Below are 25,355 nucleotides of genomic sequence, written 5' to 3' on the forward strand. Positions count from 1 at the left end.
TTACACTGCCTCTTAGTGCCTGCAGTGTGCCAAGTGCCAGCCTAAATGCCCCCCAAGGTGGACCCTCACCACAGACATGTGAGGGAGGTCCTATTATTACACAGATTCTACAGATGAGAAGACTGCATCACAGAGGTTATCTCATTTACCCAAGGTTGGCTAGGAACTTGGAGCTGTATCTATGTGGCATAGGATAGATGGACAGAAGGGAGAACTCTCATAGTCTAAGAGGCAGGGCTGGGACTACAACCCTGATTGGCTTCAAGAAAGATGCTTTTAAACATTTTGCCCTAAAATGAGTCAGAGGTGAGTGAGAGAGGCTTGAAGAGGCTTCTGGAAAGAGGTCCTCCCACAGATGCTGAGAAATGGACCAGACGCAGAGAGTCCGCAAACACGGGCACTAGCGAGCGTGAGTGAAGCCTGCGTCCCTTCTCCATCAGGTCTGTTCTCATGAGAGAAGAGGCAACAAGGAGCACCAGGGTGATGCGCTCCTCGGGGAGAGGACGAAGCTGCGGAGGACCCAGAGCTGCACCCCCAGTGAGCATCACTAACCGAGAATCAAAATGGGGCCGGGAGTGAGGGCAGCATCCAGCTGTCAGGCCGTCTGAAGTGGGCAGAGCACTCCGACGGCGAGAAGCACCCAGAGTCAGGCCCAGCAGCTTCTTCGGGGCTGTACTGCACATCCATTGGCTCCTCAGCAACAGTTACCCTAGACGAGCTGATCAGACAAGGGTTCCCATCTTCCCTCCTCTGATTTCCCAAGTTCACCCCAACCCCATCGCTTTCTTTGCGCCTAGGAAAGGCCGAGAGGCACAGAGCACAAGGCTGCTCTGGGACCTAATTATGGCGTTCCAGGAGGGCGGTGGAGAGAGCATTGCTCTGAGAGTGCGGCCTCTGCTGTGAACTGGCACACAGCTTTGGATACCTCGTGCCTCTCCCTGGCCCGTGGTTTCCATTTCTAACCCGGGGGCGGGGCTGTTTAAGGGAAACGTGGGGCAACAGTGCTGTCACCCCTCCACATACCCAGAGCAGACGTAGCTAATCAACGGTCGCATTGCTTCCCACTGAGCCAGGGCTCTGCTTCAGAATCATTCTCAACACAGGGCTCCAAGCAGCTACTTACTGATGCATCAGAATTGGCCTGCAAGGGGACACGTGGTTTCCACTCCTGGAAACCTCGTTCATCTTGAGGTGCCCCTCGGCTCTAAAGACCTGTCATTCTCCTGCATACATACCAGCAGGCACCGGAGACTCTATCCCAAGGGTTCCACTGCTCTGATTTTTTTCTAATTTTTTCTGGACACCTTGTATCTTGGCTACGAACTTGGAGCTGTATCTGTGTGGCAGCGGATAGACGGACAGAAGGAAGAACTCCCATAGCCTCAGGAGAGATTGTTCCTGGTACCCTGAGCTCAGCTGCAGAATCTGGCTGCAGGGAGCTTGTCTCAGCTTTCTGTTTAGTCCTTCTAGGTGTGGCTTTGTGGGTGGCAGTGACCCCAACCACTGTGACTCCCCCATTGGGCATGGGGGTGTCAACACGAAGTGGGGTGGGAATGTGAGCTTCTCCAGGCTGGGTGGTGACCTCCAGGACCAATTCTGAACCTGAAAATCTGTGCTACTTTTCTGGACCAGCCACCCAAATAGCACGTAAATATTAATAAAACATCCTTTATGCTACATCATGACTTGGACATTAACAAAATGTTGTAGCTTTAAAGTGGTTCATTTGGGATTAGCAGATGTAAGCCTGTATACATAGAATGGATAGACCACAAGGTCCTACTGTAGAGCACAGAGAATTATATTCATTATCCTATGATAAACCATAATGGAAAAGAATATTAAAAAAGAATATATATATGTGTAATATATATAACTGAATCACTTTACTGCACAGCAGAAATTAACATACCATTATAAATCAACTATACATGGACTACACACAGTCCATGCAATTCTCCAGGCCAGAATACTGGAGTGGATAGCCTTTTCCTTCTTCAGGGGATCTTCCCGATAACCCAGGTCTCCTGCATTGCAGGTTGATTCTTTACCAGCTGAGCCACCAGGGAAGGCCATATATGTATGTATGTATGTATGTATAACTGAATCACTTTATTGCACAGCAGAAATTAACATAGCATTGTAAATCAACTATACTTCAGAAAAAAAAATAGTGAAAAAAAAACTTGTTCTTAATATCTTTGTTACACAAAGACTAGATAAATCTCAGGCTTTCCTGTTAAAGTCATTGAACTGCTACTGCTCCTACAGTCACGGCCGACTCTGTGCAACCCCGTAGACAGGAGCCCACCAGGCTCCCCTATCCCTGGGAGTCTCCAGGCAAGAACAGATGCAATCCCTGAAGGATCCTGATCTGAGCAGCTCCTTAAATGCCCTTTAGCCAAAAACACAGGTGACATTAAAAAGAGCAGGGCTGCAGTGGCCACCTGGGCCCTGAGTGGGAGAGTAAGGATAAACAGAGGATTTTCTGCCAGACGCAGATGTTTTGTGTTGATTTTACTCTAAAGAAAGACGTCCAGATGGAAAGCAAAACCGTTCTACAAATCTTTCAAACATGTTTCTATTCAGTCAAGTCTTACACTTACCTATAAAAGCAAAGACTTTTGAAGAGGTAATAACATACTGAATAAATCCATGTTACAACTTTTCAGTTTATGAAATCACATCTTCTTAGCTTTTAAGGGAATCTTACAAAGCAGCACATGGACTTCCCTGGTGGCCCAGTGGTTAAGACTCCGTGCCTCCATGGCAGGTAACACAGGTTCGATCCCTTGAGGGGGAACTAAGATCCTGCATGCTGTGCTGTGTGGCCAAAAACATACAACCAAAAAGCAGCACATGCATAAGGCTAGTTCAGTTCCACACGTATTTACTGAGCACGTGCTGTGAGGAGGAAGCTGAGCCAGCCATGTGGGGCAGAGACCCAAGGTGACATCATTCTTGCCCTTGGGGAGATTCTGGGACAACAACCAGGAGAACCAGCCATGAGACGACTCCTAGCAGAAAGGGGTAGACAGCCAGAGGCCCTGAGAGCCCATCTGTCCCAACGTGTCCATGTTGTGAGAGTAAGGAAGGCTTCCTGTAGGAGGTGGCATTGAACAAAGGCTTTGAGAGGAGCAGGAAGGTTTCCAGCTGTGGGGAGAGACAGGGATGCAGAGGCCCAAGGCCACCTCTCAGGAAGATCCAGGAGGGGTAATTCTGGCTGGAAAGCAGGAGAGAAGTCCGGTAGGAAAGAAGCCCCAGGAGCTAGGTGAAGGAATATGGTCTGGGCTTGGCTCAGCAAGGAGAAGCCGCTGAATTATTACAGAACCAACGGGGAGCCCACCAAAGTGGCTGAGTAGAGGAGCCGCTCTAATAGACCAGAGCATCAGGATCTGGAATATCACCTCTCCCCCAGAGATCAGGGGACATCAGAGCCCCACAGGCCTTCACAGTCCTCAAGCCCATGGGCTTACTCCACAGGAGCAGAGGAGAGAACAGAGAGGCTGCCCCGCCCAAGATCACACACCAAAGGGTGGTGCCAGGCCTGGAAGCCACAGCTCCAGCCTGCAAATCCGACACCTGTGGATAGGCTAAGTCTGAAGATACGCTTGCAGAGGGCTGAGAATTGCTGAACGTGGCAGATGGTGAACCACAGCCTCATGGGTGAGAGAGATAGACACTGGCAATGAGAGGCATCTCAGTGCCAAGTGCAGGGACCAGGCTTCCCAGCAGGATGCAGCAGGGATCTGCCGATCCACCGTCTGCCGATGCCCTTGGAATGCTAATCCTTCTGAACTGCAGGGCCGGTTGATCATTTCAAGGGTTTTCTAGTGTCACCTGTCACAACTAACGCTGCCAGGGTTTTCCTACAACAGGCTTCTTGGACAGCTATGTGGTGAACAGCTATATGACTATAGAAAGTTAAATTCATTCAAATTATATAACTAGAAATGCTTTCCCCAAGTTGTACGAGTCACATTCCAAGTGCTCAAAGGCCACGTGTGGCTATTGGCTGCTGTGTTAGGTACCACAGAATCAGACATCTCCATCACCGCAGAAGGTTCTAGTGAACAGCAGGGGTCAGCTAACAATGCCCCAGACTGTGGTCAAACCCAGCTGCAACATGTTTTTATTTTTGGCCTCCTTGTCGGATCTTAGTTCCCCCACCAGGGATTGAACCTGGTCCACTGCAGTGAAAGCATAGTGTCCTAACCTTACTGGACCTCCAGGGCAGTCTCTGCCACATGTTTCAATGAAGCTTTACTGGAACAAGGCCACACCTGCTTGATTTATGTATGGTGTATGTCTGCTTTTGTGCTAGAATAGCAGAGCTGAGTACTTGTGACAGAGACTTTATGGCCTGCAAAACCTAAAATATTTATGATCTAATCCTTTATAAGGCTGCCGATGTCTTGTGTAGATTCTCAGAAAGTGACATGAGACTCTTTTCTGGGAAGGCACTCCCTGGCATCTCCAGGACTTACTAGTGGGTCCCAAGTGTCAGGATAACTTCACCCCAGCACAGGCGCCCCCATCCCCACCCTGGGGTAGGAGGGAGGGGACACAGAGCTGGCCGCACCTTTACTGACCTTGATCCGGGTACAAGCTGCCCCTCTAGAACAGGCGCCTTCTCCAGGGTGACCAACTGCAGAGACAGGAGGTGGGCATGGCATCTGGGTGGCTGCGAGTCTACCCAAGAAAACCACACGACTAGAAGGATCTCACCACTTGCTTTATTTTTCTCTTCTTCCCAGGTCAGTGAGGCAGCAACATTAATAAAAAGCGAGACGAACTGTGCTCTTGCATGGAGATTCAATAACCCCTCCCACACCAATGCTCCCTGATAATTCTAAGAGCTTTTCATCAAATGGAGTCTAATCTGGATGGCCCAGCATCCCACATACCAAAAATAACTGCCAGGGTGATGTCAGGCCAGCTTAGGAGTACTCGCTTCCAGGAAAGGAGGACTTTTTGAACAGGGAGGGCTGGCGGTCAGCCTCTTTTGCTCTTTTCAAGTCCCAGCAGGTCAGAGAGCCAGGCTAACTGCTCTGGTTCCTTAGGGAGGCTGGCGCCTCCTTCTGTCCCTGTTTAGGGAGCCCTCGACTGCAGCAGCGGGAAGTTTTGGGGGTTCTGTGTGGGCCTCATTGCACACCACTCGACCCAATGCACGCCTGCTGCCCACATTCACTCTTGAATTATTTCAGCCTTTTTCTCCTTTTATGAGCATGATCCTTTGTTGAAAGGGGAACTAAGCTAAATCAAGAGGCAGACTGAAGCTCACTTGGTAATGTCTCTATTGTCAACAGAGTGCAGGATTCATCTGCAGCAGCTCAGAATGTCCTGGGGCCAGAGAGGCTGGGTTCTTAGAATGCTTGTGAGCATCTCCGCTGGTAACATTTGGGACAGCAGAGCCCTGGGAATGCTGCCACTTTCACTGTGCAAATTGCAAATGCACCAGGAATTCTTACTGTCACGCAGACAGGAGAAGCACCGGTTTCCTTTCCTGTACAGCCTGGAGACCCTCAACAGGCAAGCTCCTCCGTCTCTCTCTCTCAGAGTCTCAGGTTGGCTTGTTGAATTATTTCACCTCTACCAGCCTTCCTCTGCTGCTTTGCCCAAGTTATTTGGATAAATGGGAACAAAGAAACTATCCTAAGTCCCCTGCTGGGGACCAGCCTTGCAGGCACACATACTCCCAGGCCTTCATGAATTACAGAGAAAACAACAAGGAGTGAGTCCTCTATGGAGCTACAACCAAGGCGGTTTAATTTGCAGGGGTCCAGGGCATGACTCAAGAGTTGGGAGGTCACCCGCGCTGTCGTCTCTTCCGCCCCTGCAGCTTCAACCGCCTGGCTGGCAGGCTGACGGGCTGCTTTCCGAACTTCTCCATGATCTCTCTGATCCTGGCCAGGTTGGTTTTGCTGAGCGTGAAGTCGCACTGCGTGGCCCCCATGTCATAGCCAACCATGCAGTTCTTAGTGGACGAGGTGAAACCGTCTGCCTTGGCTGTGACCACATACTCTCCAGGGTTGAGGAGGCGCCAGTAATCCCCATCGCTGGCTGTGAAAAGAAAACAGGAGAATTGAGAGCAGTCCCTTTCTAACACAGATACCAACCAGCCCTGTTATTCCAACACCAGTCTCCTGGCCAGGGAGAGACTTGGAGGCAGGCAGTGTGGAATTCAAGCCCCAGCAAATGCAAATTCTTAGTACGTTTTGGACGCCGAGATGTTTTCCTTTTGGGATGTTACCTTAATGGTTTTAACAGGAAGGGGACTGGGGTGTAGGCTCCCTGCAGTGTTAATACGCATGAGCAGAGATGGAGACATGATTGCTAACATTCCTTTCTCTCTGACAATACACACCATTCATTATGAACTTGAACTTCTAAACCGTATGCCCTTGCCACAGAATGCCATCTTGAAAAGCCATCTGTGCCTGGTTTCCTGGCTTCCCTTAGCATGGCTATAAATATAGAAGAGTAGTATGAGGGTGGGGCTCTTCACTTCTGAAAAAGAGAAGGAAAAGGCTACAGAGGACTTGGGCCAAGTGACCTGGAAGGAGGTCCCAGGTGTCTGCACCTCATTCCATGGTCTTCCATGAAGAACTGGAGCTTCAGGGGCAGGTACACGTTTCAGGCAGTGTCCCCTGCCTCCTCCCCAGCCCCTCTCAGTGACACCATTGATCAGGCATCCAACAGGGATCTAACTGGACCCATGTCCATCCTCAGCTCAGGGCTAGATTCTTGTTGAATAAAGCAGGGTCTGAGGCCAAGGCCACTCCTCCCCAGGGGACCCACACCTGCTGAGATCACTAGGACCCCTGACATTAAGGAAGCTTCGAGATAGAAAGTTCAGTTCAGCTCAGTTGCTCAGTCGTGTCTGACTCTTTGCAACCCCATGGACTGCAGCACACCAGGGTTCCCTGTCCATCATCGGCTCCCAGAGCTTGCTCAAACTCATGTCCATCGAGTCAGTGATGCCATCCAACCAACCACTTCATCCTCTGTCAGCCCCTTCTCCTCCTGCCTTCAATCTTTCCCAGCATCAGGGTATTTTCCAGTGAGTCAGTTCTTTGCATGGGGTGGCCAAAGTATTGGAGCTTCAGCTTCAGTCCTTCCAATGAATATTCAGGACTGATTTCCTTGAGGATTGACCGGTTGGATCTCCTTGCAGTCCAAGGGGCTCTCAAGAGTCTTCTCCAACACCACAGTTCAAAAGCATCAATTCTTCGGTGCTCAGCTTTCTTTATGGCCAACCTCTCACATCCATACATGACTACTGGAAAAGCCATAACTTTGACTGCTGCTACTGCTGCTAAGTCGCTTCAGTAGTGTCTGATGGACCAAAATAGAAATGTCAACTCTGACGCAGCGCACAGAAGGATGAGACAGGTACCAATCCACCAGACCGACCCAGTCAAGCTCGTGGTACGCTATGTGACAACCTCCATTTCTACAGGAGTAACTGGACACCCAGGGAAGTGTCACATCTATACAAGGTCACACAGCTAGTGATCAGCTGGTCTTCCAGGGCCAGGTTTGTTCTCTCTGTTAGGAAAATCTGGCCTGTCCAGTCTAAAGAGAAAAGGCCGGATTTGATCAAGTGCTATGTAGGCCTGGGCAAGGTTTACTCGTCTGAATGAGTCCAGAAGTCCTCTAATGGATGGAAAAGAACTCTCTGTGTGAGTGAATATGTATCTTACACACACACACACACACACACATAACACTCTAAAGCACCACGTTTAAACTGACATCACAAATCTCTGTTTATCTGAGACATCCCATGCAATGCGTGCAGTGAGCTCACGAAAGCACAAGATGTTGTGAAAAATGAAATACGCAGGCAATTGTTCGCCACACGCTCGCAGAGTCCGCTACCTGGTAAACAGGCCTCAATGTGAGAGCCCTGGGCATATAACACAGGCGCGTGGCTCCCTGTCTTTCTCAGCACCTGCATCTTCCTCCAGCGAAAATGCAAGGTTCTCAACTACATAAAATGTCACTTCATGGTTTTTCAGAGACCAAGAGCCACATCTGGCCATCTTTGTCCAGTTAATCAGATGACCCCGACCTCCTGGGCAGGGCAGGCATCCCCTGAGACATTCCTCCAAGCTCTCAGCTCCCAGACACACCTTCCAGGGGCGCCTCTGCTCCTCCAGACCTCATGACCGGAGTGTGAGTAGCTTCCCTGTTCTGTCCTGGCCCCGTGCTGAGCCCTGGGCTCCATATGACCTGTGCTTCCTCTTTCCCACTTAACCCTGGGTTTCAACAGTGCATCCTCCAAGCATGCCAGCTGGATTGAGCGGGATGAAGACAAACAGTCATGCAAACGTGAACTCAAATGTCCTGTTCCTGCAAGAAGTTGAACACCTTACCTCTCAACTACTGTGGGTACTTTCTCCCCACAAACGCAGGGGTGGGTTAGTTAAGATCAGGAACCGGCCTCCTGCCAACGGCTACCTACCCTGATGGAGGCCCTGGAGGTGAGACCTCTCAGTGGGAGTGTCTACCTCGAGGACACACGGGAGGGCAGTTTGAAACCCCCCAGGGAAGGGGCAGCCCAGGTTCTCACCAAGGGAGGTGCTCAGGGAGCCAGAGGAGCGAAAGAAATCCACAAATAACACACACTTGTCAGCACTACTAATTCAGATTTATAAGATGGCTTTGGAATTCTTTTTCTCCCAGCAACAGCAGCAGGCTCCCTCCTCACACCATCCTCGATCCGCCTATCTTTGGTGTGCCAGCCTTCTTATCATGGTGCCCCACCAGGTGTGTGCTTGGGGGGAGCATTCTGTGGGGCTGCACGGGGAGGTTGGCACCCAGCTGGCACTGCCCGGCATGGGTGGATGGAAGGGACAAGCCAGGTCCTAACGGAGGGCCATTCGTTAGCAGGTTGGGTTAGTGTCTCCCGAACAAAAGATAGTCACGTGGCATTCTGAGCCTGGTGTTGGGCCAGCACATTTGCATGCATTCAGAAAGCATCCTTACTAACTTCACTCCCTGTGGAATTCCATTTCATACGGCTGCTTATTTTATGCAAAATCCCTCCTGGAATAAAACTTGTCAGATCACATAAGCCTCAGACAGAAATCAAGGCAGATTCAGAGCGTATGTGATGTACGGGAGGATCCTGAAACCAACACGATGAAGAACCGTCCGTGACACATGGGATTCCTCTGTAATGAGAAGGTGCTGGGAGATTATTTTGGGGGAATAAAGGGAGGGCGAGCTGAGTTTCCCATTAGCTCATCGAAACTCTCCTTGATGACAGGGGCTTGAAATTCCGAGCTCATCAGGCAGAGTTCTCTCTGCCGTCTTGTGGGGCCCCGCGGGCATTTTATCTCCCACTCTGTTTAAAACTCTCCTTCTCTCACATTGCCTACAAGGCGCTAATGGTCCAAGGAACGTTCCAGGCTCTTTAACGAATCACTCTTTTTTCGGAGCTCATTAATAATGTTTAAAATACAAGTCCTGGGCAGAACCAGATCAGACAGCCCATTTGATCCATAAAGATCACCCGTCCCTTGTATGTCTGGCCCATGACAAGTTTACAATCTGCATCTGTTGAATGAATGAATGAATAAGTGAATGAATGAATGGATCAGTGTGTGCCCATCTATGTGGGGCTCAGTTCAGTTCAGTTCAGTTCAATGGGGCTCCTATGTACCAAATGCCATGCAACCCAGTGTGCGGCCTCGTGGTCAGTAGCTATAAGATCCTGGGGGACAAGTGGTGTGATGATCAGGAAATAATGGCTGAGTGAAGAAACAGGTTAACTACCTTGAGAGAAGGTGATTCAGGGCATCACACCATAGACCATTGCTTCATGGCATTTCAGATGCGTGTCACCCATTGACACGATATTTGTCCCTGTATGACAGGCATGTGAGCGGGCAGCCTGGCATCGAAGAACACCTGGGCCAGGGTGACACTCTTTACATGTACTGAATCCCAGCCTCTCCCTGCCCAGAGCCTCTGCTTCCTCGCAGGTCAAATAGGATCACTTCGGGGAGGACAGTGTCTCCATGCATGTGATCAGCTAGTGGGGAAAAGGCCCCTTCTCTCCTTAGGGAGGAACAGCATGGACAAGGGAAGGGCCCACCATGGAGAGTCTCAATCCCCGGTTCAGTCCCAGTTCAGCCTCTCGCTGTGCGTCTGGGAAACGCCGCATCGTGGCCAGGGTGGCTGGCTGCCTGGGCCCAGGGTAAGCTCCCAGACCCCAGGCACAGGCCAGGGCAAGTCCGTGGCAAGTCTCACTTCTCCAGTTCAAGGGTGTTTGCGACTGAAGAAGTCTTTTTTTTTTTTTATGACAATCATTTCCTTCCTCTTGCTGATGGTGCATCCATTCCCTACACCTGGGCAGGACCTGCCCTGGGTCCGGTGATGCCGCCCGCCCCACCCCCTACCCTCCCAATGGCCTACATCCTACTACCCAGGACCTGTGAATTGATCTTATTTGGAAAAGTGGTTTTTGCACATGTAATTCAGGCTCTTGAGATGAGATCAGCCTGGATTACATGAGTGGGTCCTAAATCCAACGATCTGTCCTCAGAAGAGACAGAGGAGGAGGAGCCAGGAGGAAACGGAGGCAGAGACTGGAGTGACGCAGCCAAGGAAGCGCAGGATTACCTAAAGCCACCAGGAGATGGAAGAGCCAAGGGGAAACACTCCCGAGGCTCCAGGGAAGCACAGCCCCACCGACACCAGGACTGCAGACTCCTGGCCTCCGTAACAGAGAGAGAATACATTTCTGTTTATTTAAGCCTCACCATTTGTCATGGCAACCACGGGAAGCCAATGCAGGACCCGGTGCCCTGCTCACTGCCGCTGACAGCAAAGCGTCTGCCTTGCAGACTCAGCGCCCTCTAAAGTCGCCCCTACCCCCTACAAAAACCTCTGCATGTTGGTTTGATCATGCCTGTGGGCAACCATCTCCAGCAGAACTCTTGCTGACAATCTGAGTCAGGCATCCAAGCAATTCTCTGCCACCACATCTGTCACTGCCTCATGGCACCAGCGTTGTCCATAGAAAGTCAAGGTCTCTGTTTCATATTTCCCCCTGAACACACCAAGTGCCATCCCAGGTGATGGGAGTCCTGGGGCATAAGGGAAAGCCTGGGCGTGTTTTCACCTCACTCTCTGATCAGCAGAGAAGAAGGCAGCCAGTGGGCAGGTGCCCAGTGTCTGCAGGCTGCCCTCCCGCCAGCTCGAGAACTCTGGAACCAGCAGGGACACAGCACGCAGCTGCTCACACACCTCAACCCAAGCCCCACCCGCCTCCTGAACCTTCAGTGGGTCCTCCAGCCTCTTGGAGCATCTGGCTTCCACCTGAGTAAGGGACAGAGAGAAGGCAGAAAGCATAGGCTGAACACCTGGCTTCCAGGGTCTCCCATGGAAAGTTGGAGGAAAGAGAGGATAAGGTAGAGCAGAGGAGGAAGTTTCTGGACCTCACCTTGTGGTTCTAACTCAAGTCAAACGCTTCAAGAATAAGGGTATTTGCTCCTAAGAAATGGTTCACAGACACTCGCAGTTACCTGTCCGGATGTCATGGTTAACGCCTTCCACGGAGATAACAGCATTTGGAATTCCTTTTCCATGCGAATCCCTCACCAGGCCTTTGATGCCCCGATGGACCTACTCGGTGAACATGAGGAAACAGAGGGGCTCACAGACCATGTGGAACAGCAAACATACCTATAAACCTACTGCCAGCCAGGGCTACCCAGAACCCCCTCAGAGCCACATCTGGCTTGAAAGCTCCCCAACTCTGTGTGGATTTGGTGTGTAAATTTCTGTATTCCTTTCTACTGGAAAGTCTTCCACTGGAGTTAAAATGTTCCAGAGGTTGAGAAAATATTAGGATCTGAGATGGTTCATAAAAAACACATCCTGTAAAAAATGGGATTTAATTTTTACAGGCATATTTATTTTGACTTTCCTGGACTCTACAGGCTTAAGAAATAGACTCTAAGAATCAAACAGGAGAGGAAAGAGTCAAAGAGGCTCCTGTAAAGTATAGTTCAGTCCCCAGGGCCCTCCCGTTGATGAGCTGAGTCATGTGACGCACACCGATTGGGTTTCCCCATCTGAAGATCCAAGGTGACATACCATCACTTCCAATGACACTCTTTACACACACTGCTAAGCCTGGGCATTTTATTCATAGGAAGTTCTTTGGCTAAACTGGGATCATCATGTTAGAATGACTAGGGTCTTCTTTGTCTGTGTATATAAAATGAAAAAAGAGCCTTCCCCCACAGAATTCCAGAGTGAGGATGGAAAGTGTGCTCATGGCTTCCTAAGAAGGGAGAACAGGTTCACAGCCTTCTCTACCATGAATGTGTACTGTGGACTGCACTGACCCTCCCAGGACTCATGGATCAGATGTGAATGCTACTGCTAAAACCTGGTGCCAACCTCTGCCACCCATGTGGAGGTGCAGGTATCAGGAAGCTGGCAGCCCAAGCCCTTGGCTAAGATGATGCTTCTGACTCATCTACAGCCACCCATGGAAGAGGGGCAACCTCCCAGTACAGCCTCAGCATCTTACTTCCTAATAAATGGGAGTCATGGTAGAATCATCTGAAGTTCAACATTCATTTTTATCTCTCTGGTTTCTGTGAGTCTATTCCTTACTGGAGAATGGATGCTACTTGGCTAGTTTTAGTACCAAACGAAAGCCAGTTTGCCCAATACTATGAGACAGGTGTGTCACTGAGAACAGAAGAAAAGAAAGGTGTGGGAAGGTCCTAGCATACACGGCAAGGCTTCCTCACTGGCCACAAGCAGATGCTCACCAGCTCCAAGCAGAACCTAGCTGGTATGATTTAGAACTGTTCCCAGGTGGCACCCGGCTACCTGCAGCAGCTAGTCCTCAGCCTCTGAGCTGATGTTATGGGTTGAACTGTGTCCCCCACAAATCCATATGTTGAAGTCCCCACCCCTCCAGTACCTTAGACGGTGACTGCTTTTGGAGATAGCATCTTTAAAGAATTGATGACACCAGAAGAGTGGGCTTTATCGTCTGACTGATGTCTTTAAAAGAGGAGGAAACCTGGACACGTAGGGACGCCAGGAGTGTACACACAGAGTAAAGAGCATGTGAGGACAGTGAGAAGGTGGCCATCCACAAGCCAAGAAGAGAGGCTTCGGAATGAAACCAGCCTGCTGACACACTCATTTTGGACTTCCAGCCTTCTCCTGTTTCCCAGCCTGTGTGTTTCATTATGTTAGACCTAGTAGATGAATATAGGAAGCCTGGGCATGCTGGCTGGACACAAATCACCCCTCCCAATGGAGCAGCGATCTGGAGTCTCACTCACCAAGAACCAGTGGGAGCGACTGACATTGACACAGAGCTCAGAGACAACAGCTCCTTCCGACACTGGAGTCACCAGCCCAGGATGATGGTATTAACTTTGATCTCAGGCTTTCGGCCATCTCGAGGGCTTTGCTCCCTAGCGAGCCCCCATCCCTGCCGAGTGCCCGCGTCATACCTGCTCCATGAACACGATCAAGGATTCCCGATTGTTCTCCCACTCCTCGGGCAGCTCGCTCTCGTGTGGGTATTTATCACAGCCCACGTAGATGGACAGCTCGAAGCAGTTTGTGTGAAGGTAGCTGAAATCGTTGAGACCTGCCAAGCCAACCAAGTAACATTTTAGCTTCACAGTGCTCAGAGGGGCACGAGAGACAGCAAGAGCACACGACTCCGAGGACTTCATTTGAACGAGGAGGCATCCAGTATCTACTCTACACAAAACATTAATTAGAGCAACTGCTGGGGAACAGAAAGGGGGTGGGGCGGGTGTTCAGATAGAGAGACAAGATGCAGCTGGAACATCTTTATGGGGAAGACAGGCATGTGCAGAACATCTCTGAGAAAAGGGGGACTGAAAGAAGTGTCTTCTAGATAAAATCACTTTCATTTTATTGAACTTAGTTTAATACTATTTTTAGGATAGCAGTATCACTTCTTTTTCTTGTTTAACTTTGTTGTGATCATTTTATTTCTTTATTTTTTGGCTGTGCTGGATCTTTGTTGCTGTGCGGGCTTTTCTCTAGTTGCAGCGAGCAGGGGCTACTCTCCAGGTGTGATGCGCGGGCTTTTCACTGCAGTGGCTTCTCTTGTTGCCGAGCACGGGCTCCAGGGCCCAAGGGCTTCAGTAGTTGTGGCTCCCAGACTCCAGAGCACAGGCTCTATAGCTGTGGCCCACGGGCTTAGCTGCTTCATGGCAAGTGGATATTCCTGGATCAGGGATCAAACTTGTGTCTCCTAGATTGGCAGATGGATTCTTTACCACTGAGCCATCAGACAAGCCCCACTTTTTTCATTTTGTTAAATTCTTGTCTCTTTTTCTTCTGTTCCTATGGCTTTTTACTTTGCCAATTTTTAAGGTCTCATTAATAATGTGCATTTTTAGTGTTTAAATTTAGCTCAGTCATTATGCTGCTCTCACCAACAGCTCTGTGACTGTGGAATGACCCCTGTAGTTGTCCATTCTAACTCATAAACACAGCTATCCATCTCACCCTTTATTGAGTTCCTACAGAAGCCAGAACCTGTCTTTAGCGCTCTGCAGCCAAGCTCACTTTCTCTTCACCACAAACCAGCAGAGAGGTAGGTAGTTGTAGCCCAATTTCACAAATAAGAGAACTGAGGCAGAGACTGGTCCAGGAATGCATTAAGGAATGTATCCAGAATCACGCATCTGGACAGAGTTGGGGTTTGAACCCAGGTGTGTGTAATACCTGCCTAGAACTTGCTTATCACTGCTCAGGGACTGTAGGACAAATGCCCTCACCACCCGGCTGGAGAGCAGACAGCCTCTTGCATCCTGACATGCCTACAACAGGACTTGGTCCCTGTGTTCATTTCTTAGGGTTGCTGGTATCAAGGATCACACCAACTGGGTGGTCTAAAGCAACAGAAACGTATCCTCTCATAGTTCTAGGGGCCAGAAGCCCAGAATCAAGGTGCTGGCAAGGCCACACTCCCTCCAAAGGCTCTTCCTTGTTTCTTTCAGTTCCCGACGGCCCTTGGTGTTCCTTGGCTTGCGGCTGCACCACTCCCAGCTCTGGCTCTGTCTTCACGGGGTCTTCGCAGTGTCTGGGTCTTCTCCTTGTCTACCCCTTACAAGGACATCTGTCACTGATTTTAGGGTCCATTTGGGTAACCCATGATGACCTCATCTTGAGATCCTTAATGACACCTACAAAGACCCATTTTCCAAATAAGGTCACACACACAAGTTCCAGAGATGAGGAAGTGGACATATCTTTGGGGGCCCCATCCCATTACAGTACCCAACATTTGCAAAATGAACAAATGAATGTCAGGTGGCATGAAGTTCAGGGCATGCCTACCCAACATTTTCAGTTTTGAGCAGCAGGGTGATTAGCAAGAACACAGTGCTACTGTGTCCCAAGTGACAGCCAGGCGGATTCCCCCCGCAGAAGGTGCCTCCACCAAGCCTTCCCTGGGTTCTGAGAGTCAAGGCCACAGAGAGCAGGAGTCAGCAGGGCTGGTTCGTCTGCTGACTGGGGGTAAAAGGTCCTCCTGGGCTTCCACCAGCCTCACCTGTCCCATCTCCCCTCCCTCCTCCAAGTGCTCAGTGGAGCATCCTGAAGCACAAAAGTCTATTTAAAAATCATGGCTTTGGGTGTTAAGAGCAATTCTGTATCAACCTGCTGCCTAATCAGTCAAGCCACAAATAAAATGGTGCAAAACATACGGCCTATCTCTCCCAGATTCCAGATTTGAACCATTCACGTGTCAGCAGCCACGGACCTTTGATCACATTTGTGATAAAATATGGAAAGTGACAGCAGGGGGATAAGCAGGCTGGAACAATGTCAAGTTCATGGAAAATCCCTCGCAGGGCCTGGTCTGGCTGAAAGAGGTTGGTCAAAATGCCAGGCCAGCTCGTTCAGTGAAACCTGAGGTGTGGAATCACAGCCAGAGCAGGGAGGCCTGCGGACCGTGCATGCACAGCAGCATGACAGGCAGGCCCTCCTGGATCGCAGGACTGCTCCAAGCGCACACACACACACTTCTCATTATCCCAACCTTCAGACCTTGTTAGTACTAAAATAAATAAATGTGCTATTTAAAACTCTGAGGTGGGCCTGCCATTTTGCAGTAAGTGCGTGCATGCATGTAGGCATGTTAAGTCACTTTACTTGTGTCCAGTTCTTTGCGACCCTATGAACCGTAGCCCGCCTGCAGGCCTCCTCTGTCCATGGGGATTCTCCAGGCAAGAATACTGGAGTGGGCTGCCATGCCCTCCTCCAGGGGATCTTCTCAACCCAGGGATCGAACCCACGTCTCTGATGTCTCCTCCAATGGCAGGTGGGTTCTTTACACTTGTACCACCTGGGATGCCCCTTTGCAATAAGTGTGTATCTTCAACAGCACTGGAAGTGCTTGAAGAATTGGCAAAATGATGAGAAACCAGAAGAACGGTGGAAAAGCCTGAGCCAAGCTATGGTTAACACCAAATTCCAGTCCTTTAGTGAATGTGGTGCAGCGGAGAATCCTGGGTAAGAAATGGCTTTGAAAGTGAAACGTGTGAGCAGAAGGTGTGGGGCGACCCACATAGCACTTCCCAAGCCTCGAGTCCTGGCTGGGTATGGCGAGACCTCCTCTGTGTTCTCCCTGGGCCTGGCATCCTGCTCTTGACATGGCTTCAATACGGGAACACAGGGCAGCACATTCCTTAGAGCGCCGTGTGCCCAGAGCTGTCATGTCTGCCTCCCTCGTCGGGGAGAGGACGCTGGACGGCAGCTGACACAAAGAAGGGCTCAGATCTCTTTGGAGCCAAAACATACACACGGCAAACGATGTGCCTTTTGAGCGGGACTGGACCCTGCTCCCAGCGGCCCACTCCCACTAGCTAAGACCTGTTGGTCACCGCTAATGAGCCAGCAAGACCCGAACACAAAGAAGGAGTGGAGGGGCGGGGGGAGGAAAGGAAATTAGAAATCGCATCTCATTAGTCTGCAAAGAAATGAATCTGCAGGCTTCATCACACCGCCTGCAGGAAGAATGATTAAAAAGGCTCGAGCCACCACATGGCTCTGCCACAAAAGTCCGCGGCATAATGGAAAATATAATGGATAGAAACAAATCAAATGCTGCCAGTGTGATTAGATAGCAACCGACTTCTCAGAACGGTGCTATTGACCTGCTGCTGACAAATTCCGCAGTGTCCGAACCTAATTCAGTCACAGTGGCCACAAAAACTAAGCAGATGCTTCTCATAAAGATTATCGTAGGTTTTAGGACTAGAACTGAACAAGCAAGCATGCTTTTTGCTATTAGGATATTTTTCTTGATAAACAGGGCTAGGGGTATTGATAGTCAATAATTAGGGTTTTTTTTTTGTTTGTTTTGTTTTTTTTTTTTACTTTGAACACAGCAAAGCCATGATGGAGAAAAAAATAAAACAACTCTGCTTGGTTTGTAACCAAGAAAGAAATGGCAAGCTTTCTGCATGTTTTATTTTTTTTTTAAATGGCCAAGGGAACAAATATGCCTACTCTTTTAAAAAAATTTTCCCCCAGAGTGGAAACATACCTGAAAAGTTTGTGAAGGCTGAATCTCTAGCAAAGGAAAAATAATATTAAAGTGAATCAGTAGAGTAAAACAGAGAACAGGCATATGCTCATAAAAGAGGCTTCATGGTGAGCACTTTCCTAGAAGAGGGGGGAGAGGAGGAATGGGAATTTATAACAGAGCGCTGCTGACAAGCAAGACAAAGAACACACATCCACCATCTCTGCCATCCTCGCAACAGCCCCAGGGTGGCCATCATCATTGTCCTTATCTTCGCCATTAACATCAAGCCCATTTTACAAATGGAAAATACGGGGGTTCAGAGAGGTAAAAGAACCTGTCCAGAGTCACACAGCATTTACGTGATGAACTAGGTCCATCTGACATGGAGTAGTTTGACCAACCTTCACAAAGTCAAGAAAATAAGCAATGAACATTACGTTTGGGGTCTTGCCATCCCAATGCAGAGACACCTTAGGGAATGTGATGTCTTCAACTCTCCTCACTTGAGAACTCTAGGCCGGGAGCAGCCCTGACCCAGGAAACAAAGGGCTGATCCTGAAACTTGGACCACGAGGTCCTCTGGCTGCTGCGAAAGAATCCCTGAAGTCTCTGCTGGGCTTCCTCTCTGTCTTCAGTGCATGCTGGGGATAGGACATCGCATTCCCTGCATCACAGCAATGGGAATTTGACCAGACGCCCTGGTGGGACAGTGGGGCCTCCAGTGAACGAGCGATTTGAAAAAGTCTTGAACATGGGCTCACTGCTCCCCCCACCGCCTCCCTTCCAAGGGCTGGCAGCACGGGGTGTCTCCCACTGCGGGGATGGCTCTGGGTACAGCGCCCTGGCTGCAAAGCACCAGTGTGCTCTCTGCCCCTTCACTGGGTTTGCTTTTCTGGCCAATAATTCCCCTAAGACTACGCTTACCAACTCTGACCCTGTAACATCCAAACAGCTCGGCAGCTAACTGTAGACCACAGAGTCAGACAGATCCCAGTTCTGCTCCTTGGGAGCTTGGACAGATCCCTTTCCCATCTCAAAGCCCCGGTTACCTCTTTAATAACAAGGGGAGTAAGCCATATCCACTTGAAGACTATTGTGAAGGTGAAAGAAGAGTCTAGGTAGAGTCCTCGCACCTTATACATGGTTAATTACAGTAGTTATTCTGCTGAGAGCAAGGATAGATGGAGAGCTGGACCACAGGGTCCCCCCCAACCTCCATCCAGCAGTCCATTGTCATTGGGCCCCACTATGACAGTACGGCCATCAGAGACTTACTTCCAGCCACAGTGTGCCAGGAAGCCCCATTGACGGTCCCATCCTCCTTCTGGAAGTCTTCCGTGTGGCACACCCTCCTCCTGGCGTCCGTCATGAGGCGGTGAGTGGAGGCGTAGGAGTAGGCCAGCCAGCGGAAGACATGGTCGTCGGGAGTCGGGGTATGCTCCTGGGTCTTCCACAGGGACCTCACCATGTCGTAGGGGTAGGCCACCACCAGCTCGCCCCCCTGCAGGTTGCCACCCAGCACGAAGGGGATTTTTTCCATCCAGGCTATGACTGCCCTGGTCTCTACTGCCACCTGTGAACATGCCCAGTTTTAGCACATTTGAGAAATTAAAGCAGAAGGAAACTGACTTTTCTCCTGAGCTTTCCAAAGAGGGACATAGTTGAAAAAGCAGTCATTTTACGGCATCATCGGAGCAAAATTTACAATCTCAAAATTTGTCTAGGGAAAACTGGCCACTGTGGAAGTAATGGATAAAAAGAGAAATCCAGAGAAATTTCTTATTGGAGGAATACTCCAGTTAGTACGCAAAGAGGGAATGACAGAATTAAAGGATCAACATTTGGCAACTTCACTGAATTCATGGGTCAGTCAATGAATTAATGTTCATCAGTGACTCGATGGACATGAATTTGAGTAAGCTCTGGGAATTGGTGATGGACAGGGAAGCCTGGCGTGCTGCAGTCCATGGGGTCGCAAAGAGTCAGATACAACCGAGTGACTGAACTGAACCGAATGGTAACAAACAGCATAGAGAGAGAAGCAAACACAATTATCTCCTGGATGAAAGAACACACACCTAAAAATCCATCCACCCTGTGTGTGAGGAAGCCTCTAGTGCAGGGGTCAGCAGACTTTTTCTATTAAGGGCCAGATAGGAAATAGTTTAGGCTTTGAGGGCGCTGAAGTCCTTGTTGCAACTACTCGAGTCGGCCAGTAGCAAATATCCACCTGTACGCCTGGAGCAGTGAGGTCCCTTGGACAATACCCAGATGATGGACATGGCTGTGTTCCAGTAAAACACCATACAGGAACAGGCGTGGGCGGGACGGGACCCACGTTACCAACCCCTCCCTAGTCTACATGGCCGAGCGATCTGAATCTCACCGCTAACTTATAAGAAACACAGAGAACCATGTTACGTTACATCACGAGAATACAGTTTGCAGCACCCAGACAGGAGAAAACGCTGGACGAGAATCTAGTTGCTTATATTACAGCTGTTACAAGATAAACAACAACAGAATTGCAAGAAAAAAGGGAGAAAGTGATACAGGAGAAAAGTGCAGTTTAAAGAAGGGTTGAAAGGCTTATAAACTAATCAAAATGAATGGGTTTTAATTAGATCCCAGTTAAAACAGACTGTAAGAGAGAGAGATGGGAAATGATTATAGGAGAAATGCAAACACTGATTGGATATTAAGAGATAGCTTATTTTGATATAATAATAGTAATTTATGGCTTTAAAAGAGAGTCAGATCTTTTAAGGATACTAATGAAATATTTACAGATGAAATGACACGATGTCTGGAATTTTCTTCAATAGTCTTGGGGAGGAGGAGAAAGTGACTGAATATGTAGATGAAATGTGAATTTATAAGCGTTGACATTGAGATGGGTACATGGATGGGATTCTCTACAGCTCCCTCTCTAGTTTTGTATGCTGAACTTTTTATGATTAAAAAGTTAAGAGAAAAAAAGGAAGGAAAGAGGGTTAATGGCAGGGAGGGAAGGAAGGAAGGAGAGAAGAAAACCAGGAAACAGAAGCTAAAACTGGAAAGCTTGATATGCTCAAATACTGATCAATGAATCAAATATTTGTCATAAGTTACTGATATCTCTGAAGATAATTTCAGTAGAAAAAAAAAACCCTAATAATGGAAAAGAAATAAACATTGGAAATGGTCTAACTTTGCTGTATAGCAAATTGATTAAGGAATGAAAGTAACCTGAAGGACTCATTAAGCTTTGCTTTTGTTCCTAAACACATCAGGGCCTTGGGTTGGATGAAGCATAGAATTCAGCTCACAATGCAGGATCATTATGGATCCATGCTTCGTCCTCTTCTTTCATATTTTGATATAATAAACACCTGTGAACCTACCATCCATCCCCATGGTCAGCTTTTATTGACCGTTTCTGCACACATTTGTGATTCCCTCTGTCCCATCTTCCTGCTTCTCACTCAGAGGTAACTACTACACCCTAAACAATGATTCTGAGTCTCTTTTGTTTAACTCCATACATGTATGCATAAGGGTTCGATCCCTGAGTCAGGGAAGATTCCCTGGAGGAGAAATGGCAACCCGTTCCAGTATTCTTGCCTGGAAAATCTCATGGACAGAGGAGCCTGATGGGCTATAGTCCATGGGGTCACCAAGAGCTGGACATGACTGAGCGACTGAGCAAGCATGCACATATGCCTAAGTATGTATTACTTGGCTTTATTTTCTTTTGATCTAAAAAAAGGGTGGGTAACATACTATTGTCTTCAGTAAATTTCTCCTCTTAACTTATGTTTGTAAGACTAATCTGTGTTGTATAAAGCTAAATTGTTCAGTCTTTTCCACTTCAATATGAAGATTTCATCATTTATCTGTTCTTGTTACGATGGACACATAGAAAATTTTCCATTTTTGCTACAGTGAACAACACTGCTTTTAACTGAGCTGTCTTCTGGTGGGCTGTGCTAAGATGTGCTTAATCGCTCAGTCAAGTCCAACTCTTTGTGACCCACGGACTGCTCTGTCCATGGGGATTCTCCAGGCAAGAATAATGGAGTGGGTTGCCATGCCCTCCTCCAAGGGATCTTCCCAACCCAAGGATCGCATCCAGATCTATACCTGTGGTGAAATTTATCTTGCCTAAATCGCCAGAAGTATAGCTGCAGTCATAGATATATACACATTTCACTTTACAAAATAATCAAGTTATTTTCCAAAGTTACTGTGCTAATTTCAGCTCTCACAATGAGTAAGAGATCCACTGTCCCATATCCTCCCCAATGCTTGGCTACTGTTAATCTTCCCAATCAATGGATGTCAAATGTTCTCTATCTGCATTTCCTTAGCACTAGTAATACCAAACATCTTTCCTTGTTTTCTGACCATATGTTTCCTCCTCCATGAATTGCCTCTCTGTATCTTTTACCCATTTTTCTGTTGTTTCTATTTTTCTCATTTGTTTTTCTTTATTCTTTTAAAAATTCTAGTTCTTTTCCAATTAAATAATTTTCAAATAACACTTCAGTTTTTAACCTGCTCTTATGGTAGTTTTGAAAGTCTTCTGATGAATTGGCTTTCTTATTTTGATGTAGTTGAAATGACCAATCTTTTATAATAAATGCCATTTAAAACTGTTCTCCTCACCCTGAGGAATCATTGCAAATGTTAAATTTTATCAAATGCTTCTTTCTGCAGACAAATTATGGGTTTTTTCTATCATGTCATTGATTTCTGCTCTTTTTAATCAAAATCTTTCTACATTTTGGGGCTTCTTCTGTTATCCTTTTGCTTACTTCTTTTTTTTTTTTTTTTTTTTTGCTTACTTCTTACATTAGTTGATGTTCAGTCTTTCTTCTTTTGACATGTAATCATTCAAAGGTATAAATTCCTGAACGCATTTTTTGCTGTACTCCACCAATTTTGAAGCTCCAATACTTTGGCCACCCGATGCGAACAGCTGACTCAATGGAAAAGACCCTGATGCTGGGAAAGATTGAAGGCTAAAGGAGAAGAGGGCAGCAGAGGATGAGATGGTTGGATGGCATCACCGAATCAATGGATATGAGTTTGAGCAAACTCCGGGAGATGGTGAAGGACAGGGAAGCCTGGCATGCTGCTGTCCACGGGGTTGCAAAGAGTCGGACATGACTGAGAGAATGAACAACAACCACCAATTTTTATATTTAGTGTTCTCATTATCATTAATTTCGACTTATTTTAGTTGCCAATGTGAAGTTTTCTTTGACTCACTACTTAGAAGTTTCTTTCTTTTTTTTCAATTTTCTAACTACTTAGAGTTCTTTTCATACTGCCTGCTCGTTTTATTGTATGGTGGTGAAAGAATCATGGTCTGCCTGTCTCTCATTTCTGAACTTTGCTGAGGTTTCCTTTATAGCCCAGAGTGCCATCAATTTTTGAAATTGCTCCAGGGATTATTCAGAACAATAAATACTCCTAATTCTTGTAGAATTCTTACAGTTTCCTATGTCAAGGCTGTTAGTTGCTATTCAAATCTCTATCTTTGCTGATTTCTTATCTATCTCAGGGGGTTTCCTTGGTGGCTCAGACAGTAAGGAATCCACCTGCAGGAGCCCTGGGTTTGTTCCCTGGCTTGGGAAGATTCTCTCTTAGAAGGGAATGGCTACCCACTCCTGTATCTTTGCCTGGAGAATCCCATGGACAGAGGATTCTGGTGGGCTAGAGTCCACAGCGTCACAAAGAATCAGACATGATTGAAGGGACAGCACTTTCATCATCATCACTTTATCTATCTCACCTGTCTGTAACTAGAAAGGTATCGGTGATGGCAGGGTTGTGTAATTCTCCCTGTGTTTCGAAAGAACAAGCTCAAAAACTAAATTCTGATCTTAACGCAAAGACTGAAATTCATGGACTTCCCATCACTGTGCTAAAATAATTCTCTCTTAGCACCTCAAGGCTAAGAAAGCTGGCAACCATGTTCCAATTTTGGTCCAAGGGTTCCCAAATTATAACATCCCTTGAATCCTCAGCTTTGCCAGATGTCACTAGTATGTTAGCTTGAAAAAGAAGAATTCTAGGATGGAATTAGGACGTGAGAAAGGATTTGGAAGACCCAGAGGGTCCAAGCCCTTTATCCCCCATAAGCCGTCCTTGGGCATCCTAAGTACCGTGCGGTGCTGGTCTGTCTCTCCGCATCATTTGCTTCTTGAGAGACCGGATGACACCATCTGGGGCAACACTAAATGAGGCAACCAGGCTGGCCCTCCTCCAGGAAGTGGTACCCACGTGTGACGTGAGCTGGAGCTCTGAGAAAGAAGAAGAGCTGCCCTCTATCTATCCATCCTTTCTCCCTTGATTCCTCAAGAAGAGAAGCCAATTAATGATTCTTTTTGAGACTGCAAATATGCTTGCCTAAAATGTAGCATTCACCAGCCTTCCCTCTGGTGCACTGATGTCATGTTTTGACTAAATTCTGGCCAATAAGATTTAAACAAAAGTATTACGTAGGAATTCTAGGAATGCCTCTTAAAGTGCATTGACTTATCTGAGAGGAGGAATTTTTTTTTTAACCTTTTCTCTCCTCTTCCTCCAAAGGCATGACAAATTGCCATCTTGGATTATGATGACCCTGAGAATAGAAGTCCACCTGCTAACATGTGGAAGCAGAAAGACGACTTCTGGTTTCCTGATGATCACAGGGCTCCTATTTGTCTGGCCCTAAACCATCTGCCTCCAAGGCTCTTTATGTGAAAAGAGAAAAAATAAGTCTACCTCGTTGTTACTGTTGTTCAGTCACTGTGTCATGTCTAACTCGTTGTGACTCCATGGACTGTAAGATGCCCACCTTCTCTGGCCTTCACTATCTCCCAGAGTTCGTTCAAACTCATGTCCATTGAGTCAGTGATGCCATCCAACTATCTCATCCTCTGTCGTCCCCTTCTCTTCCTGCCCTCAATCTTTACCAGCATCAGGGGCTTTTCCAACATATCGGCTCTCTGCATCAGGTGGCCAAAGTATTGGAGATTCAGCTTCAGCATAAATCCTTCCAATAAATATTTAGGGTCAATTTCCTATAGGATTGACTGGCTTGATCTCCTTGCTGTCCAAGCAATTCTCAAGAGTCCTCTCCAGTGCCACAGTTTGAAAGCATCAATTCTTCGGCACTCAGCTTTCTTTATGGTCCAATTCTCACATCTGTACATGACTACTGGAAAAGCAATAGCTTTGACTATATGGACCTCTGTCGGCAAAGTGATGTCTCTGCTTTTTAATATGCTGTCTAGGTTTGTCATAGCTTTTCTTCCAAGGAGCAAGAGTCTTTTAATTTCGTGGCTGCAGTCACAATCAGCAATGATTTTGGAGTCCAAGAAAATAAAGTCTGTCACTGTTTCCACTTTTTCCCCACCTAATTGCCATGAAATGATAGGACTGAATGCCATGATCTTCAGTTCAGTTCACTTCAGTCGCTCAGTCGTGTCCAACTCTTTGCAACCATGGACTGCAGCATGCCAGGCCTCCCTGTCTATCCCCAACTCTCGGAGTATACTCAAACTCTTGTCCATTGAGTCAGTGATGCCATCCAGCCATCTCATCCTCTGTCATCCCCTTCTCCTCCCACCTTCAATCCTTCCCAGCATCAGGGTCTTTTCCAATGAGTCAGCTCTTCGCATCAGGTAGCCAAAGTATTGGGGTTTCAGCTTCAGCATCAGTCCTTCCAATGAATATTCAGGACTGATTTCCTTTAGGATGGACTGGCCATGATCTTAGTATTTTGATTTTGAGTTTTAAGCTAGCTTTTTCACTT

General features: G+C 47.8%; 1 protein-coding gene across 3 annotated transcripts in view; it reads right to left on the bottom strand.

The window, feature by feature from the left end:
* Positions 1–4,717: 4,717 nt before the first annotated feature.
* The window catches only part of CPXM2 (carboxypeptidase X, M14 family member 2), a 132,257-nt gene continuing 111,619 nt past the window's right edge, over positions 4,718–25,355 (bottom strand). For all 3 annotated transcript variants that reach the window (XM_025273867.2, XM_044934902.1, XM_045164101.1), the window contains exons 11-14: positions 18,842–19,139; positions 13,503–13,642; positions 11,541–11,640; positions 4,718–6,063 (exon numbers count right to left, since the gene is read on the bottom strand). In XM_025273867.2, the coding sequence (XP_025129652.2) occupies positions 5,810–6,063; positions 11,541–11,640; positions 13,503–13,642; positions 18,842–19,139 (792 nt within the window). In that variant the 3' untranslated portion in view covers positions 4,718–5,809. The remainder of the gene's footprint in view (positions 6,064–11,540; positions 11,641–13,502; positions 13,643–18,841; positions 19,140–25,355) is intronic.

This window comes from Bubalus bubalis, chromosome 23 (genome assembly GCF_019923935.1).
Source record: "Bubalus bubalis isolate 160015118507 breed Murrah chromosome 23, NDDB_SH_1, whole genome shotgun sequence".
NCBI classification, from domain to species: Eukaryota; Metazoa; Chordata; class Mammalia; order Artiodactyla; family Bovidae; genus Bubalus; species Bubalus bubalis.